Source organism: Arachis ipaensis, chromosome B09 (genome assembly GCF_000816755.2).
Source record: "Arachis ipaensis cultivar K30076 chromosome B09, Araip1.1, whole genome shotgun sequence".
NCBI lineage: Eukaryota > Viridiplantae > Streptophyta > Magnoliopsida > Fabales > Fabaceae > Arachis > Arachis ipaensis.
In genome coordinates, this window is record NC_029793.2 from 144840268 (window position 1) to 144859681 (window position 19414).

Genomic DNA, 19414 nt, shown 5'->3' on the forward strand with positions numbered 1-19414 from the left:
TAAATTAATTATTGATATATATTTGGGTTCGAGCCTGGTGTGACAACTTTGGAGGCAAACAATTTTGTCATTGGAATACAGCCTCAACCACTTTTTTTTTTTGTTTTAAAATAGGGCTAAAAGCCCCAGATTACAAAGCACTAATCATCTGGGTAAGAAAGTTGTTTTCCGTTTTTGAGTTTATTCTCTACTAACTCAGCTATAACAGCCCTGAACCCAAATACACTTTGTAGGAGGCCTAAAACCTTCCACTTTGCTGTTTGGTCATTAAAACCTTCTACTTTTTTTTGGTAAAATGCCGGGGCCTAAGCCCATTAAAACCTTCCACTTTGAACAAAGCCTCCAAGTGCTATTGGGTTTCATTGCACTCCCTTTTATTCTTGATGAAGGAATTCACTGAACTCCTTATACTACCAATTCAAACTTATTGGGCCATGGTCTTTTACTCTTTTATGGGTTATCCTGGTTTAACTGTTTTTTTGGGCTTCGGCCCATTGTTATTTAAAAGTAGGAAAAGTCTAGAAGGACAGCAACTTTTTCAAATTCTGGCCTGCATGTAATCAGCAAAGAAAAGTGAGCCATTGGATGAAATCTCACACCATTAAAATTATTATTGATGACTATTTAATGACTACAAATCACAAAAGTTGCTGCCCCTAACACCTCTCTTAAAAATATTCAAACTTATCAACCAAAAATGTTCTCCATCAATCCATCACATAAACACCAAAAATGTTCTCCAGCAATCCAATAGTGCATCAAACCAATTAACCAAATGCTGGCAGGGGAATTGGTCCTATGAATCAGGGCAGGTTTTTTCCTTACCTGACTCCGTCCCGTCCTACAATAACTCATATAGAATTCGTCTCACTTTTACTTGTAAATAGTAAAAAATTGAACCTTAATCCGCCTTCGCGGGGTACCGTTACCGTCTTATCTCTATCGGTTCATATAATTATTAAAATCTAACAATAAAATTAAATTTTAAAATTTATATAACCATCATCATATACATAATATAAATTAAAGTAAATTTAAGGGTTAAGTACGATTTTGGTCCCTAACGTAGAGGCCAAAAATTTATTTTGTTTTTGGCTTTTTTACGTTACAAAATGGTCCTAAAGATTTCAGTTTGTTTTAAAATCGTCTTTTTCACCAATTTTTTTATTTTTACCAGAACGGACATAAGTGGATATTACTTAAATCCGATCCCGCGCCGTCCCGTAGAAATTCGCTCTGCACTGAAATGGATAATTACCTGTCTTGAACTGGTAAAAAACAGGGTGAATATCCACAAATTCAAGTAGTGTTGCTACCTTTGTATCAATATAATAATATTGCATTTAAACTAAAGTATAAATTTTTAACATATTCAAACTCAGATGAAACAAACCCTAAAACTGAAGCTTCATTATTTCAATTAGCAATTAAGCATTCTTGGTATAGTAAATGTTGATGAAACATAGAAGACTAATTTGCTTATGACCGTTTTACCAAATTAAGATTCTCTTGTATAGAGGTTTAGCAAAAATTAAACAGCAATATGCCAAGGTTATTTATGGTATTAAAGTCAAGCATATGTCCTTCCCACAATCCTACATGAGGGATCTATGGAGCTTAAACATATTCTTACGGTTCTAGAAACCTCGTATTTTGCTTCTCCATAGCTTTACTTAACATACATGATACATGTATGCATGTCATGAAGTGAAATTATGTCATGATTATATATCTATACCCTTATTGGGAGTTGAGAGTTTGAGACTACGCCATGGGCCAACATCAAGGTGATTAAACTTCAAAGTTCAAAGTACATAGGACAAAACGGAGTAGCGTATGAACACTGGATTAATGTATCTTTTAAGTCCACAAAAACTGGAACACAATTACGACAGGCAAGATAAATAAGAGGATAACCACACTGCCACGTTGTATTCACATGTAATATTACGAGTACCACATATCAGCCTACCAAAATTTATCTAGTTAATGAAGATTTGGCAATATGATAAGGGTTTTATTTGAATTATGTCAATCTACTAAGCAATAAGAATAAATCTTTACTAATATTACGGCTTAAGCAAAGAGAACTCGAGGATAATTGATGGGATTGGATAAAATGCACAAGGTAAACAGGTTTAGAATTTAACCTAAAAGATAAGATGGTATTTTAAAAAGTTTAGAATTTAAAATTTAAAATAAAAAAATTCACTAATACTAATTAAAAAAATTAAATTTTTTCTATGCAGAAGAAATACATGAATTTTTTTTTTCAGTTAAAAAAAAGGAATTTGAATTTTCTAAAATTTGAATTTTACTTTAGAGAGTAAAGTGTGATCTCTCACAATTTATTTTATAGGTGAGACCAAAAATAAATATGAGAAAGAAACTATTTAAGAGTAGAAGATCACACTTTACCCTCTAAATACAAATTAAAAATTGAGAGGATCCAAATTCAAGAAAAAGTGTTAAGAAGGTATTATACCCGACCCGGGAACAATTGGATTTGGATCGAAGCGAAGGAGAAGTGGATGAAGCAGTGGCATAGAATCTGGTAGGCAGCTATCTTCTTCGCCGTTGAAGCAAACCCCAAATTCCTTTTCATCTGTGCTTCCGATTATGCCCCCAATGGCGTCCTCTCTGTTATTACCGCTCTCTGCACCCTCCTCCTTCATTGACGATTCCGCAGCTTCTTCTCTGCGCACCTTTCTCCATGGAACCAAGCTCCTTCCTTCTCCCGCCAGACCCAGACTTCCACGTGGTTGCACCTTCAAGTCTCCTTCTGCCAAGTCCTCTTCTTTCGACCACATCCCCAAGCAGTTCCGCCAGGAAAATCTCAAGGACGGATGTGAGTTCGTTTCACCTCTTTTCCCCATTTATTAGGTTTATTGCTAATTTGTGCTCTTCGATTTTTCTTTACTATTTGCGAATTTGAGTATGAACTAGCTGAAGAACATTACAATTTCGTGCTTGATTATGATGTGTAGTGATGGATAACTACAAGAATGCACCTCAATCTCTATATGGCCTCACTCCTTCACAAATGGACATGTTCATGACTGAAGATAATCCTATCCGCCAGCAGACTGAAAGAGTTACAGAGGTTCACACATTTTATTGCCCTCTATATATCCATTGATTTGATAATCAAATTATTGATTGAGAATGTGGTTTTGCCTTTTGAGAATTACTTTCAATTTTAACTGTTATGACAGGAAAGCATCTCATCTGCCAGAAATTATTTGGATCATGGTGGGATGTGGAGTCTATCTGACTTCGGTGATAAGGGCCCTTCAAAATACAGCATGAGTGTCAGTATGTACCGGGGAGGAGGTAGAGGAACTGGAAGGCCTAGAACTGCTCCACCGGATTTGCCGTCGTTGCTCTTGGATGCTCGGATATGCTATCTGGGTATGCCGGTAAGCATCGTCATGTTTTCACTTTAATATCGCCTGCTCTTGATGATTGCATATTTCTGGTTTCACTAGCTTCTATGTATAGATTTCTTGTATCACTAGCTTTATTATAGTTGTATACCTTCAATCATTTATTGTGGTCATGCTGATGTTTTTCTATGCGTTCGAGCAGATTGTACCAGCTGTCACAGAACTTCTTATTGCTCAGTTTATGTGGCTGGATTATGATAATCCGGCCAAACCTATATACTTGTATATCAATTCATCTGGGACTCAGGTAAGCTTTGTAATCAGTGTTATAAAATGTTCCCCTGTGTGAGGTGTTGATTTATATTATTGTTTTTCCTTTCCCTTTTTATTTTTAGAATGAGAAGAATGAGACTGTGGGATCTGAAACTGAGGCATATTCTATAGCTGATATGATGTCTGTAAGTTTCTGTCACCACTTCTATACTACACAGGCTGTGATTTGGTGTATTCTTTCAATTCATCACTGCTACCCGTGCTTTAATTGATCATTTTTTTTCCTGCCCGAAGTATGTCAAATCAGATGTCTATACTGTGAATTGTGGCATGGCATATGGTCAGGCAGCAATGCTTCTGTCGCTTGGAGCAAAGGGTTATCGCGCTGTACAGCCAAATTCATCTAGTATGACCTTTATCTCTGTTAATTTTTTTTCAAAAACTTTTGCTTGATTGAATCCTCATCATTGTGCCTTTGTAGAGGCTTTGGACATGTTCTATGAATCTTCCTTCTAAATCCTTTATCCTTTATTTGTTTCATGAGTATATTTGGAGATAGGAATAGTGAATTATAGTTCCCTTCTAAAACCTCATAATCATCCATTTTGGATCTCACATTAGATCTTCTGATCAAACAGCTGCTAACATGCTTGTTAAGAAGTTGATACAATTCCTTCTTTGCTGGCTGATACTGGTTCTCCATTTGTCCGATTTTTTTAAGGAAAAACTTCCTTGCTGGAGTTGTTATTTTGAATATAAAAGTTCTATGCTTAGGTATATTTCTCCTGTCAGTTGCTATTTATGTAGTGGAGTAGAAAGATTTCAATAAGAAAATATTGCAGAAATAGACCATACATTTTAAATGGATTATGTGGAATATAGTGTTGTATGATATTTTATACTACCATGGATTCTAAAATGTTTCCTATTGCAGCAAAATTGCATCTACCAAAAGTCAACAGATCCAGTGGTGCTGTTATAGATATGTGGATTAAGGTAATAAATCTGTTTGTCCTCTTCACTGTTTGTTTGTTTATCTCTTTGTTATAGCTATTCAATTTAACAATTATATTGGAAAAATACAGGCAAAAGAACTGGAGGCAAATAGTGAGTCTTACATCGAGCTGTTGGCTAAAGGAACAGGGAAATCTAAGGAAGAAATTGCTAAAGATGTCCAGAGGCCTAAATATTTTCGGGCAGCGGAAGCTATTGAGTACGGTCTTGCTGACAAAATAATCGATTCGCAGGACATTGCTTTTGACAAACGGGTAATATTTCATTGCAATATATATATATTCCCTCCTAAAATACCATGCATGCTATACTTACTATCACTTCTTGGATCAGAATTATGATGAAATGCTTGCTCAATCACGAGCTATGAGAAGACAAGGTGGTGCTAACCCTCAAGTGTCTCCTTCGGGACTTGGGTAATTGGCACAAAGCATAAGGCACTTCTTCCCTGCTACCACAAGAAAGCAAGCAACGCCTTTAAAGGGTGTTTGTTGTACTCATTGTATGAAGGTCAAGCAGCTATCTTGGTATTATATTATATGAAGGCCAACTAAAAAATTTTGCCCCAGACAGATTCTAACGTCTGGATCTCGTCTCTTGGTTGATGTGTTACTTACGTTGCTGAATTACTAAATTATCTATTGTTGGTTTCGAAAATTTCATTGGATGAATGGAACGAATAATGTTTAAATATTAGTGTTTTCTTATATTGTAAATATGGAACCATTACTAATGTGGTAGACTTTTATGGCGTCATTATACTCGCTATGTTATCTTTACATACCATTCAAGTTCAACCGTGGGAAGCTTTCTGTTTTCTCAAGTCAAGTCGCGTTTACGTTACATCTTAATTCTTAACTGCATCGCCCATGACATCTTAGTATCTTACCCCTGGATCATAATAGTTGTTGACTAACTGCACAGTTAAGGGTGTATAACCATCTTAATGCTGAGTTGAAAATGGGAGGCATAACATTGGTAATAACTGGTTATCAGTTTCAAGTCAAATTACTTTACAACATAACTACCTTAACAAAAGAAGGTAATCTGGACAAACAATAGTAGAAAAGAGAACATTTCCAACAACAGATCGTACTTAGAAATAAAACTACTAAACAAAATGAGCTTATATATAGCTTTGTTCTAGGTGTCCACGAGGGAGACGTGAACATATGCACACATTAGTTGACAAGCATATCAAATCTACTTGCAATCTGGGTCATCATCCGCGATCAAGCTGGAGGAAGGACCTTGGGTTTTGGCTTGACCTCAATCTCGTTTACGCCACGGATGTATATGGCATCTTTATCATGGCTGTAAATTAAAATGTAGTTAAAAACTATCATAATATTCAGGACCAAGAAAGAACTTCAGTTCAGTCCCCCAGAAGAAGGCATGAGATGAGTGTGCCCAAAAAAAATACATAGACTAGAACCAGTAGTTTTGCAGAGTGCTTACGGTTTAAGCCCCTCTTCGTATGTATAACTTGATGCAACAGCGAGGAGCCGCCCATCTCTGCTAAATGAAAGTGCAGCAATGCTTGTTGGATACTTTGAGTACTGGAAGCAAAAGCAGCAATTTAGTAATATGATTCATTGCACGAGAAGGGGAAAAAATCTGGTAGTTCAAACTATTCAGAAGAGAAAAGAAATTAAAACCTGGTATAGCCTCTTCTTGTTGTTTCCATCCCAAACATTAACATAACCATCACAACCTCCTGTGGCAAACGTACCATATCTACAGCAAGATTTTTTTTTATAGAGCATTTTGTTAATCACTGTAACTAAAGCCTACAAGTTGGTAATCCTATCATGCACAATTACATAAGCAATTCAACATCCTCACAGCGTCGAATAAATTAAGGTGGTAATAAAATCCTGATGACTGAGAATTCTTAAATACATACACGGGATGGAATGCAATAGCATTTACAGGATAGACAATGTCCCTTCCAGCTTCTGATTTTCGGTGGCACTTAAAGGCATATCTGAATAAAGGTCATAAGTTATTAGCCGGTAGTAATTGCTATTTCTCATATGGTCAAACGACCATCATGAACATGAATATTCCTATTACACTGGCATTTGAAAGGGAAAACATACAGATATACAAAGAAATAATTACTTTTTTGCTTGGCTAGCATCAGAGAGGTCAAAGAATTCCATTGCAACCCTTCCTTCCACAGAACTAAGTGCATATCCTACAAAGAAGTAGCAATACAATTGATTTTAACAAAGCAATCAAATATGTGTCATTCCTGAAATTGGAATATACAATCAATACATAATCAAATAATCTGAGCATGTTTAGTACATGTTCTTCCTTCAAGTGATTTCTATTTTGTAGTATTTATAAACAACTTAAAGCACAAAATCATAAGCAAACATAGAGCTACCATTAGCCAAGAAATGCATACAAAAATTTTGATGAGTGCACGTCTATGAATGCTCAAGTTTACCTGTTCCATTGGGGTAGCAGCGCACACATCTAGTTTGATATTTCAACGAAGATTCTCTGCGTTGCTCGGGTTGAGACATGTTCCTCAAATCATAAATATTGACATGCCTTCCAGCCGTTGCTACAACTAGTCGATGTCCAACAAGAGATAGGGAGTAAACACGCTCAGGTTGTGGATATGTCCCAACCAGAGTGCGCTCCTGTCCACTTGCACCCCTAGGGTCCCAGCACTTCAGGGTTTTATCCCAACTACCAGTGATCAATTGCCCTATAGTGAAAAAAAAAAAAACAGAAAAGAAAAGAATAAAACACAATGATTAAAATGAACGAAAACATGTTGAAAATTTCAGATACAAGTATGACAGCTCCACCAAATGGTGAGCATCTATATCACGATTATAAAATTATCATTCATGTTGAGGAGCATTAAAGAGCAATGGTAACACAAAGGATTTTCTTTTTGATTAAAATTTCATCAATGTTGTTCCTCCCTTTAGCGTCAGAATACTTTCTGTATAAGCAACACACCAACGTTACTTGTTCGAAAGAATATCAACCAGCAATGCCCGGGGAAGATATGAGAGGGTCTGATCACATAGTTTAGTTTAGGTTTTGCAGACCATACAAGTAAATGTGGTCTTCAGCTACAATAAAAAACATAAATTGAACATGCATTCAACGGAAGAGTGAACTTGACTACTGAAAGAACATAAATAACAGCATCAATTAAGTTAGAAAACACACATGGTTCATTTTCGATTTGTCAGCTCTAAGCATTAGATCTGAAAGATAAAGCAAACACGTACTACAACCAGCTTAGTGTATTTAATCATGTGATTAACAACTTAATTGCCAATAAGCTACTGGAGAGTAACTAGGATATAGTTCCTAATTTGACTAATTAATTGCTGAGCAGCTAGATGAAGAGTAGAGAGTGAGAGAAACCTGCGGCGTAGGAGTACTCAACACAACGAACAGGAGCGTCATGCTTTCCGAGGATGTCGTCCTTGTTAGAGGCGAAGAGGAGGCGCCTGACGGTGTTGTCGCCGGCAGCGCTGAAACCGGAAGAGTCATCGTGGAAGCAGCAATCGAGGACGGAGCCGCCGTGCATGAACTCAGCCTTGAGCACATTGGCGCTGGCATCGTACAAGCGCACGCTCTGATGATTCGATTAATTGAAGATGTCAGAGACGGAAATGAGAAGCAAAGTGAAGAAGAGAGAGAAGAGGAGCGTACCTTATCCCAAGAGGAGACGAGGAGGAGATCGCTGTGGTTGGAGAAGCGGAGGTTGGAGATTCCGTCGGACGGAGGATCCGACAGCTCTCGGCCGAGCGACGCCGGCGTAACTGCAGTTGCCATGGTTAGTTAGGGTTCTGGCAGAATACACAGAGAGGGAATCTCGTTTGAATTGAAATTGTTTTTTTTTAATTTTGATTTTTGAGAGAACAATACGACAAGCAATGAAGAAGACTCACAAATGAAGGATGATGAGTTTTTTCAAATTTCAAATTAGAAGAAGACAGATCCTTATCTTAGGCCCAAATGTAAACAATTTAGCCTACAATTTGGTTCATTGGGCCCATGCTAATATAACGGCCCATTTTTATAACAAGGCCCGTTATATTATTTTTTTTCTTTTAAAAAACAGAAATATATTTATGGAATTAACTAATCAATTATTAAAAAGTAAAACAAAAATGAAAACGGATCTGAGAGACAAAACGTAGAAGAGGTGGGTTTTGTGCGCAGTGAGCTGAAGAGAGAGGCTATTATTCATGAATCATGAACACAAATAACAATCTAAGTGAATATGAATAACTTTGAGCAACTCACTCTCCGAACTATGAATTATTAATCATATATGGTCTTCGTCTTCGTTCCTGCAATCGGATTATTCTGAAGAAAGATTTCCGTTACCATATTATCAGATTCAATTGGATTGTACCAGTCAATGCAATGGTGGTCTGCAAATGTCGCAAGGTTTCCCCTCTTTTCTCTTTGCAGTTCGTATCTTCTTTTTATTCATTTCGAAACCCTGAATTTGGTTTCCCCATTCGTGCTTGATTTGTTGGCTGAGAATGCTAGATCGGATTGGTGTCGTAAATTCATATCAACTATGTGCGTGTGTGCGATCTGTGAATTTCAATCGTTGTTTGATTTCGGTGTTTTTATGAAAATGCTTGACGGAAACGGGTGATTGAGCTGTGTTTCCGTGTGTGTTAGAGCATAGAAGATAGAACTGATGGGAAGTGATTAGTGTTATTGCATGTGAATTTTGTTCTTGATTAGCTTTGGGCTGAGCCATGATTTTGATTTCCCATTTGGTTGCGTGGAATCAGAACTGATAATTTTTTATGGTGTTTTAGGCTACTAAGTTATATTGCTTCGTGCACAAAGTTCCTGTATGCGGAGAATGTATCTGCTTCCCGGAGCACCAAATCTGCGTGGTAAATTTCTATCTCTTTTTTGTTAACGTCGTCTAAGTAACGGTGTCCATTTTCAATATGATATTTCTCCATTTAATTTAATTGATATTGCCCTGGCTTCATGTTTGATGACAACTATTTTAATTCTGGTTTTGACTGGATTTTTTTGGGGATCCTTTTGTAACATTAACTCTTAGCGATTATTTTGCGCAAAATAAATAAAAAAAATGGAAAGAAAATTGCGGCACATATCATTTTGGTACTATATTTGTACAACATTTAATTTTCATTTCTTTTGTTTTCATTATTTCCCTTGACAAATAATAGGGTTTTTAAGTTCTTCAAATATTGATGTACCAAGCTATGAAGTTTTTGGGCTTAAGCTTTGTGTACCTATTTATTTATTTATTTTTGTCTCTCACAGGTCCAAACTTATTCAGAATGGGTTATAGATGGGGAGTATGATTGGCCCCCTAAATGCTGCCAGTGCCAAGTTGTTTTAGAAGAGGGGGCTGGATCTCAAACTACTCGACTGGGTTGCTTGCGTATGTAGTTTTGCCTATGTGTGCCTTTGAAGTTTGAAATAATTACTGTTCACAGGCACTGACATCCATGTTATGAATTAAAATTTGTACATAGATGTTATTCACACAAATTGCTTGGTCTCTCATCTGAAGAGTTTTCCTCCACATACTGCTCCAGCGGGATATGTATGTCCGTCATGTTCCACTTCGGTAAGATTCAGTTATTCAGTGCATTAGTTCATTTAGTTGTCTGGTTTTGCTTAACAAGGAATGGATTCATGGTGTTCTGGTTACTAAAGCATTCTGTACAAACAAGGAGTAGAAAACCAAGCAACATGTTTTGTGCTCTTTTTCTTTGTTTTCCCCTCTGTCTTTTGTTGCTTTGTTCTTTTTCATAATTATTAACGGTAGGTAGAAACTCAGAAGGGGGATTATATTTGTTAAAACCATAAACTAATGGTTTTTCATGTACATAGCACTCTTTGTAAGTCCTTTTCTCTTTCTTCCATTGGAGCCCTTCCTAGATTTCCATGCTTCCTGGCCCCTGCTGCCACATATGCATGAGTTTATTGCATGGGGTCACTCTTCCCACACTACATGACTTGGACTTGGCCACTTGGGTGTTAAATCCCTGTTTCAAAGACTTTATCATGAATGTAGTTGCTTAATCAAAGAGAACGGCAATATGGTTTGCCTTCTCCTTGCAGAACATCAGGCAATTGTATTGCCAAATTTACCCTTTCTTTATGATGTCTCACTTTGGTGAAATAACTTATGCAGATATGGCCTCCCAAAAGTGTGAGAGATTCTGGATCACGTCTTCATTCCAAGTTGAAGGAAGCTATCCTGCAGGTGATTTATCGCATGTTTAATTTTTGGTGCCATTACTTGTTTGCTATAATATGCACTAACTTTTCGTCACAATAAGAGACAATTGTCTTACAATGTGGGTTTGGGATGTGATTTGTGATGTACTGATGTATCTTATCGACACTTTAAAACAACACCATGTTCATGTCCATACTTGTTATGGGTCCGTGTCAGGTTTCATGCTTAGCTGAGGAATATGAAATATCATAGTGTGAGGACTTGTTGAAACAATCACAATTTTTTTCATTTGTTTTCACCTGTTTTTGTGCAGACTGGTTTGGAAAAGAATATCTTTGGAAATCATCCAGTTTCATTATCAGGGAGTCCTCCACCTGCTTTTGCTTCAGATCCATTGATTAATAGGGAAAGTCATGGAAACTCAGACTCAGTAGAAGGATACTCAGCTACAGCTGGATGAATGTCTCAAGTCCTGTTGTAAGGACTTTTACTCTCATTCACAGCTAAAAGTAAAATGCTTTGTCAAACATATTTGTGTTTGCATTCAGTATTATGCTTAACTTTGTTCTTATTGCAAATAATTCAGCCTGGAGCTACCACAAGGAAGGGCTCAATCCATGCTGAACGACAGAATTCTGAAATCTCATATTATGCTGATGATGAAGACGGGAATCGTAAAAAGTATACAAAAAGAGGTGATATAGTCTTGTGTTTAAAATTTCAATATTTTAAATTTGTGTTTTATTATTGGAAAATATTACCTTCTGATTCAACATGTCTTCCTCTATTCTTGTATGCTTCCTCTGCACTTATGTGCAGAGATTTGTCAAGTTCAAATTTTTTTATTCAGATGTTCATGTTTGAAAATGTAGGCCCATTCCGTCATAAATTCCTTCGAGCATTGCTTCCATTCTGGTCTAGCGCTTTACCTACTCTACCAGTGACTGCACCACCAAGAAAAGATGCATCAAATGGAACTGAGACATCAGAAGGCCGTACAAAGCATCGAAGATCATCAATGATGGACCCAAGAAAAATTCTGAAGAAGCACAGAAGAGGTGAAAAATGAAAAATCTGGGATCCAAAATTTTTAAATTGTCAGAGTAATTCCTACTCAAATAATATTTGGGCAACCGGGGAAATTGTAGCAAGCAGTATATATCTGGGTGCCAAGATAATATAAGTTAATGCTTTCACCAAATAATTCCTCCGAGAAAAGAAAAGCTAGGATGCTGAAATTACACCATCATCATTCATATGTATGCACTCCAGTTATATGTTGATTCAGTCTTTGACAGATGGCATTATTGTGATCTACATGCAGGGCATGCATGACAACCATGGGCATATTGTATTACAGACTAGTGCAAAGGGGTCCAGGGGAAGAGCAGCTTCTTCCTGATGAACAAATTTGAGATGGGAATGTTCTGAATCTTGCTAGATGTTCAGTGGCTCCCATTTTCTGTGTTGCTGATTTTTCTGGTGCTTCTGCTGCTTGCTGTTTGGCTTCTTTTTTTGGACCAGTGGCTGTTTTTGGTGAACATACAAGTAGCTAGCTCATTGATAATTTTCATTCGAATGCCGATGAAGTGATGTATCAAATACCCTTGTCAGCCATCTTTGCCCTTTGCCCTCAGTTTTGGTGTCCATTTGGAATGGAATTGCACATTCAGGATTGAATGTTGTTATCTGAATTGGTTTAAGTTGTAATTATGTGGGATCCTTGAATCTTGAAGACCAACTTGTCTCAACCATTTGATATATAAGTCGCACATTATTAGCCAGTCTTTGTTGTTTCATAAAACAGCCCCATAGATGTTATGCAGTAGTACCATCTTTATATAAATGATACTTCTTGCTCCAGCAGAGTGGAGACTCATTTCAGTTTCAGTGCTAGGTCGAGTCTGTCCCGGGTCTATCTGCTTCAGGTGTGTTTTCTGTGGGTCCGGGTCGGGCTGCATCCTGGCCCGCCCAGTCCTGTCCAAAACAAAATGAGAGAGAGAAAGCAGTTTCATGTTTGGGTTGAATTTCATTTCATTATTAATGAAAATTTATGAGTGAATACCCAATCCGGCCCCTGACAATTACCTCGAAAGGATTATGAGGCCCTTAACAAAAAAAAATATTCAACCCAGCTCCTGAGCTTTACTTTTATGGACTGATTAGCCTTTGTGCAAAAAAAAAATACAAAAAAAGAACACTATACAGGAACTAATCAGTTTCATAAAAGTAAAGCTCAGGGGTCGGGTTGGGTTTTTATTTTGTTAAGGGTCTTATTGTCTTTCGAGGTAATTGTTAGGGGTCGTTTAGGATTTTTTTCAAAATTTTTATATATAGTCTTGATGTAGAGTTGATAGTTGAGAACTATTAAATAATTTGACATGTTTTACTAAATTGACGTTTAACGATTCTTAACTATTAATGTCAAATAAAAACAACTGTATGTAAATTTTTTATCTATTTTATTTTATATAATTTGAGAAAGGAAAATAATGTTTGAATGAGAGTATGAGATACTTCAGTACACCAGGTTTACTTAGATCATCACCAGTCACCACTATTAAATCATAATCGAAAACAGGCAATTACTTATAAAATAACACAAAATTGTGAACTGCTGAGTCAATCATGAGGGATGCCTTCAATATAATATAACCAAATAAAGCAAACAGGGTGAATAACAAGATGAGGTCAATTACATTTATATGATCATTGTAGTTCACTCTGCTTTATTACGTCTTCATTTTTTTTTTCCCTCAATGGGCAAAGAAATCAATAGTATTCTCAGCAGAAGCTGGCTGAATGGCTTCTCAAATTATGATACTTTTATTAGTTTACATTCTAGAAGTCAAAATTAAAAAAAAAAGGATGTTCGAGGAGGAATTGTTTTTCTTTTTGACTTTCTGGGATTATAATACATGAATATTGAAAACGTTCGATAGTTTATAGTTAAATGGTTGACAAATCAAAAGTCAATCCTCTAAACAGACAATATTATTATAATAAATATAATTCATTGACTTCCATGGCCTTTAGTTAGAAGAGGATTTTCGTTGCTTGTTATCTTGCATCAACCAACCACGCCAAGTCCAGTAAAAGAATACCATATTTGGTTTTGAGAACTGGACAAGACAAAATACTTGAGAATAAGACATAAATGACAGATACATATAATAATAAAAAATATAATTATAAAAAATTAATAAAAATAATAAAAAAATAAAAAATAAATTATGTTTTTTGTTAGTATTTTTGTGTTTCTGTTTGAATTAGGGGTGCACATGGGCCGGGTGAAGCCGGGTTTGATGTGACCCAGACCCGACCCGAAATATACACCGGATCTATTTATTAGACCCGAAACCGACCCTAAACCCGATGAAACCAATACACTTTCGGGCCACAATTATACCGGGTAAAAACCGGGTGAAAATCGGGCCGTTAACATTACTATACGTTGATACCTTCTTGTAAGTTAGCATGTAAAAATATCTAAATTTCTAAGACTCCAACCATTATTTAACATGGTAAAATTCACTTAGAAAAATATAACAAGAACCAACCTTTCTTTAAAATTAAAGCATAACCACAATCAATACTAAAGCAAAACCACAATCAATACTAATATTGTCTAATAATACCAAATATTTGAATCAATACAAATAACACAATATTATGCATTAGTCTAAAGTTTTAAGCATTCTAAATATAAAACATTAACTTGTAGTCTTATAATGACTAATAATACAAAATATTAAAGTTTACAATACTTAAATTCCACATAAGAATAGTCATGATCCATCACTAATAACACAAAATATTAATTGTGTATGAAGACCGGGCCACCGGGCCGACTTCGGGTGACCCGAGCTATGGCCCGGACCCGACCCGAAATAATGACCGGGTCTATTTTTGAGACCCTTACCCGGCCCTAAACCCGATGAAATCACACCAAATTAGCCCCTAAAGTGTTCGAGACCGGACCGGGCTTTCGGGCCGGGCCGGGTCTGTGCACCCCTAGTTTGAATGTCCCGTATTTATAAACGAACTCAGTAATCTATAAGATTATTCCTTTTACTTGTACACACAACACTTGTTCATGATCAAATTAACTAAAATAAGATGATGTCCACTAAAAATTGTTGATATTTATAAACACAAGCGATATTCGATTATTTCCATTCTCATCTCAACACAAATGCAAACTATACATTTCTAATTGCTTAAATAATTAAATAGGATGCATCACTATTTAAGTTGGAGATTATTGATTATTGATTATTTGATCTTGAATTCCAAAGGCTAATTAACAGTGGACAGCACGTTCCAGTATTAACCAAAAAAAAGTTTCCACACGCTTTGCCAAACTGGGCTTTTGATTCATGCAAAATATTTAATTTGGTTATAGATTTATCTTCTACAATAAATCAATAATACGCGTAGTAGTTGACCTTAAAATGAAAATTCATTAATGTGTCTTGAGCCGCTTAATATATTAATAATATTTCTGATTGCACTCTAAACTTTTTTATTCACTCAATTATATTAAACCAACAAAGCATTGATATTAAGATTAATAGCGTGTCAAATACTTTATAAGCTTAATGTAATACATAACTTGAGTACAATTTAAACATTTATTAGACAATAATCTTTTCACCAAATGAGATTTAAACTTCCCTACCTAACATTTTAACAAAACAAATAGCTTAAACTCTTCAAACAGATTAGTAATACATTGCAAAAGTTTCACATCAGTGGGCTGAAATCTGGTTTAGAAGAGTATCTGATAAGTTTTTATATATACTAGTTGACATTAATTTGATCTTTAAAAAAATGGCACCAAGTTGGTAATTTATTTCACATAAGTTACTTCATCCGACAATTATCCCTGCATTCTGTAAAAGTAGTAGCATCATTTGAGACCTTCAATCAGTAGGGTTGCACACGGATCGGATCGGATACGATATCCGCACTTTTTTAAACCGGATCCGATCCGATATCGGGTATATCCGCATAATTCAAAAAAACTATTTTAAGACTCTGTTAGGCTATTTTTACAAAAAAAAAATTCAGAAAATTCATTTTTTATCTGTTTATGCCTATTTACTCCTAAAATATTATCAATAATAGTTCTCTTGAATAACAAAAACAAAATAATAACACAAGATTTAAGTTTAATTATTCTAAGTTGAAGTACAACATAAAAAATTAAAAACAAAATATCATAAAATTCATAAAATAACACACTAAAATTCATATCACATTAGGGTTTACTTCCTTAAACTATGTTATTTATATGTGACGTGCGGATATGCGGATCGGATCCGTGGATATCACTGCTGAATCTGCAATCCGATCCTACCATAGTGCGGATTGCATCCAATCCGATCCGATGACTCTGCGGATCGGATAATATCCACAAAATTCGGATCGGATGCGGATAATTACCGCAGATATGTGGATATTATCCGATTCATGTGCGCCCTATATCAGACTAAAGTTGATGAAATTATTTAAAAAGAATAAATGTCTTTAATTAATGTGAGTAGTGGAAAGATCACTTGAAAGTTGAAATTAATATATGAGAATATGTAATAGTATTAATTGACAATGATTGTAACTACAGTAGTAGCACTGCAATTAATTATATCGTAAAAATCTAAGATTAGTAAACGTACCCATTGAGTTCCAGCTGTTTTTTTTTTGCAATTCTTTTTGGATGCCTTTCACACTTGCTAATTTGGTCTCTTCCCCTTATTTTTTGGATGAATCTGATTTCTTTTCATTTTGAATAATATAAAGTATAAACAAGGGGAAAAAAAGGAGATTTTTAGAGGAATTTTTGTTATTTTTTTGTTAATTATAGATATGTTGATCACTAATTTTCTTTTTCTTTTTTACAAACATAATTGTTAGACATCTTAATATATTACAACATGGTAGTTAGTTATTTAGACGTCACGACAAACCAATACAAAATAACTCAACAAACAGAATCTGAACAAAACAGAATCTGGAGTTGAAGGAGCTTCCATAGGTTTTTAAACTGCTTCATAGGGCACTTGAATCCAGTTGTCACACAACACTGTCTCTGTCAGATTGGTATTTTACTATTTTTAGAATAATATTTGACATATATACTATGATACCACGCCTAAACCTCAATCCATGCCCCTCTTTCTTTTTCTTTTTTCTTAAAATAGTGATACAATTATTTGTTTTTCTCATACTACATAGATGTTAATTCATACCATAATCATATGAAGCCAATTGCACTTGTCAATTGTTTCATTCTCCTTGTTTGTCATCTAATGAACCAAGTCTCACATTTTAAGACCTTAATAAATAAACAGTTAAAGTGTGTCCAAAACTATATTAGTAGTATATATTATTGCACTTTGTCCTTACCTAATTCTTGGCAATTATGAAAGGGATCTTTTTCCATATATAACTCCAATCCCTTTTTGGCATTATCTTAGGTTGTAACATATAAATATCTTAGTTAGTCTCACACTTGATCTATCATTGAAACAAATACACACTCTTACTATCACACTTAAGAGAAGAAGAATGGAACCAGCTCAGTTGATTTCTGAAGAATGGGGTTCTCTTAGTGGACTATACACAGCTGAGGAAGCTGAATTCATGACTCAGCTTCTTGCTGGTAACTATTCTGTCTCAGAGAAGCATTATTCTAGTGTTGCCATGCCACCATCTTCTGCATTTTGGCCTTGCCATGAATCCACAAAAGTGAGCTTCAAAGGCATCAATGGCAATTCCTATTTGCCTCCTTCACATATTGAAAATGCTAACTATCTATGCTTCTCCCAAGGGAGTAGCTCCAGTACTGAGAATGGTAATATCTATTCCTATGATACCACAACAAATTTCGACTCCATGTCCACCGATAATTGTTTAGAAGGTGCCAAGTTTAGTCCACAGAGTAATGATAACTCGAGGGCGCAGATAAGTGGAATCATTGATGAAGATGCTAAGATAGAGTGTGAAAGAATGGTTTTTGAACCTGCAGAGGACTTGGAGAACCCAACCAAAAGGCTTAGGAGTTCATCTGAGGTATGTGAACGATTCAGAGTTAAAAATTTATTGGTAGTTTTTCCCATTGTTTCCAAATTATTCCTTCATAACATTGAATTGTACATAACTATGTTCTTGATGATGACATTACTTAGGTCCCAAGAAACATGAGGAATGTTAAATCAAGGAAGGAGAATCCACTTCCTTCTTCTTACACAAGCAACAGTGAAGAGGATAAAGGCCCTGCAGCTCCCAAAAATAGAAGAAGTAGCAGTGGTGCTGCCACAGATCCACAGAGCCTATATGCAAGAGTAAGTTCATCATATAACCATTCATGTTGATAAGTGATAAATCCACATTGCATCATCATGTCTTAAACTACTCTTGCTTGCATTGTGTAGAAAAGAAGAGAAAGGATAAATGAAAGGTTGAGAATACTACAAACACTTGTCCCCAATGGAACTAAGGTGGATATCAGCACCATGCTTGAGGAAGCTGTCCATTATGTGAAGTTCTTACAACTCCAAATTAAGGTAACAAGCCAAGTTGACAACATGTTCTTTTTTGTATTGTATTTTCTTTTATATTTTTTAATATTTTGATTTGAATGATAATGTAACAGCTTCTAAGCTCTGATGATTTATGGATGTATGCTCCAATTGCTTACAATGGAATTAACATTGGACTAGACCTCTCTATTACTCCTCCAACTAAAGCAAGCTGATACCATACAAGACAAAAAATAATTCAGTTCATTTGTGATTTTGTATAAAAGGCACTGAATCCAGCATCTAAGAGTTTTTTTTTTTTTGTGTGAGAACATTTACAACACTGGATAATTTTGCTAATACTTTAGTCTTGGATTTTTTAATTTAATTTGCTTATTATCAAAGTCACTCACTGGTTATATGAATATACAATTTGAGTTGATTAACTGGTTGTAAATGATGGGAATAATGCAGGCACATGCTACATTGCTGAATCAGACTGAAAGTAAAACTTAATTTGGAAGTGATAAGATAAATTATGTGGTTTATTTAAGAATTTAATTTTGATATATTAATAGTATACAGTCGTTGATTCACAACTGTTTAGTTAGATAACCATTCACGCAAACAATGTAGAGATAGTTATTTTTGACATGATTTTACGTACTTGAACGTACGTGTAAAATTATTCTATACTAATAGTACATCAAAAATAAATAAGAATCATGACAATTTGCTGGTATAATTTTTTCTCCACTCACCATGATGCAGATAATTATAAATAAGGGTGGGGGTATGTAAATTTTATAATATCTTCATAAGACAACTTAGCACCATGTATAAAATCTAATCAAATCTTAGACAACTAATATGAGACGTAGAAAAACACATGACAACAATTTCTAGGTTTCAGAGTGTATTTTGTACAAAGCTTGAAAAATTCATTATAACATTAGGTTAATGTCTGTCTCCCTTCATGACAA

At 35.4% G+C, this 19414-nt stretch overlaps 4 protein-coding genes across 4 annotated transcripts; 3 read left to right on the forward strand and 1 right to left on the reverse strand.

Moving 5' to 3' along the window:
* LOC107617461 (ATP-dependent Clp protease proteolytic subunit-related protein 1, chloroplastic) lies at nt 2484-5452 on the forward strand. The gene is made up of 9 exons (XM_016319220.1): nt 2484-2848; nt 2988-3103; nt 3216-3419; nt 3589-3693; nt 3782-3844; nt 3954-4065; nt 4594-4655; nt 4745-4927; nt 5007-5452. Exons 1-9 carry the CDS (start codon nt 2620-2622, stop codon nt 5091-5093), a joined length of 1161 nt encoding a protein of 386 aa, XP_016174706.1. The 5' UTR covers nt 2484-2619; the 3' UTR covers nt 5094-5452.
* LOC107617463 (mitotic checkpoint protein BUB3.1) lies at nt 5621-8623 on the reverse strand. Its single transcript, XM_016319221.2, has 8 exons — nt 8367-8623; nt 8076-8289; nt 7132-7398; nt 6798-6873; nt 6580-6660; nt 6332-6410; nt 6132-6232; nt 5621-5987 (listed from the first exon to the last, which is right to left on the reverse strand). The coding sequence occupies exons 1-8, from the start codon at nt 8487-8489 to the stop codon at nt 5906-5908; spliced, it is 1023 nt and encodes a 340-aa protein (XP_016174707.1). The 5' UTR covers nt 8490-8623; the 3' UTR covers nt 5621-5905.
* On the forward strand, nt 8809-12940 carry LOC107617464. The gene is given in 8 exon segments (XM_021111158.1): nt 8809-9110; nt 9497-9577; nt 9981-10101; nt 10196-10290; nt 10861-10932; nt 11222-11603; nt 11781-11955; nt 12233-12940. Coding segments are annotated over 8 exon segments (1041 nt in total). The 5' UTR covers nt 8809-9086; the 3' UTR covers nt 12324-12940.
* Nucleotides 17284-18772, forward strand: LOC107617264 (transcription factor bHLH84-like). Its single transcript, XM_016319005.2, has 4 exons — nt 17284-17982; nt 18099-18254; nt 18345-18476; nt 18566-18772. The coding sequence occupies exons 1-4, from the start codon at nt 17479-17481 to the stop codon at nt 18665-18667; spliced, it is 894 nt and encodes a 297-aa protein (XP_016174491.2). The 5' UTR covers nt 17284-17478; the 3' UTR covers nt 18668-18772.

Coding starts and splice junctions, on each gene's coding strand:
- LOC107617461 (XM_016319220.1), top strand. CDS start 2,620: ATGCCCCCAATGGCGTCCTCTCTGTTATTACCGCTCTCTGCACCCTCC. Junction 3,694..3,781: donor TCAATTCATCTGGGACTCAG/GTAAGCTTTGTA, acceptor TTTTATTTTTAG/AATGAGAAGAATGAGACTGT. Junction 4,656..4,744: donor TTATAGATATGTGGATTAAG/GTAATAAATCTG, acceptor GGAAAAATACAG/GCAAAAGAACTGGAGGCAAA.
- LOC107617463 (XM_016319221.2), bottom strand. CDS start 8,489: ATGGCAACTGCAGTTACGCCGGCGTCGCTCGGCCGAGAGCTGTCGGAT. Junction 6,661..6,797: donor GATGCTAGCCAAGCAAAAAA/GTAATTATTTCT, acceptor ACCTTTATTCAG/ATATGCCTTTAAGTGCCACC. Junction 6,411..6,579: donor GCTATTGCATTCCATCCCGT/GTATGTATTTAA, acceptor ATCTTGCTGTAG/ATATGGTACGTTTGCCACAG.
- LOC107617264 (XM_016319005.2), top strand. CDS start 17,479: ATGGAACCAGCTCAGTTGATTTCTGAAGAATGGGGTTCTCTTAGTGGA. Junction 17,983..18,098: donor GGCTTAGGAGTTCATCTGAG/GTATGTGAACGA, acceptor GACATTACTTAG/GTCCCAAGAAACATGAGGAA. Junction 18,255..18,344: donor CACAGAGCCTATATGCAAGA/GTAAGTTCATCA, acceptor TGCATTGTGTAG/AAAAGAAGAGAAAGGATAAA.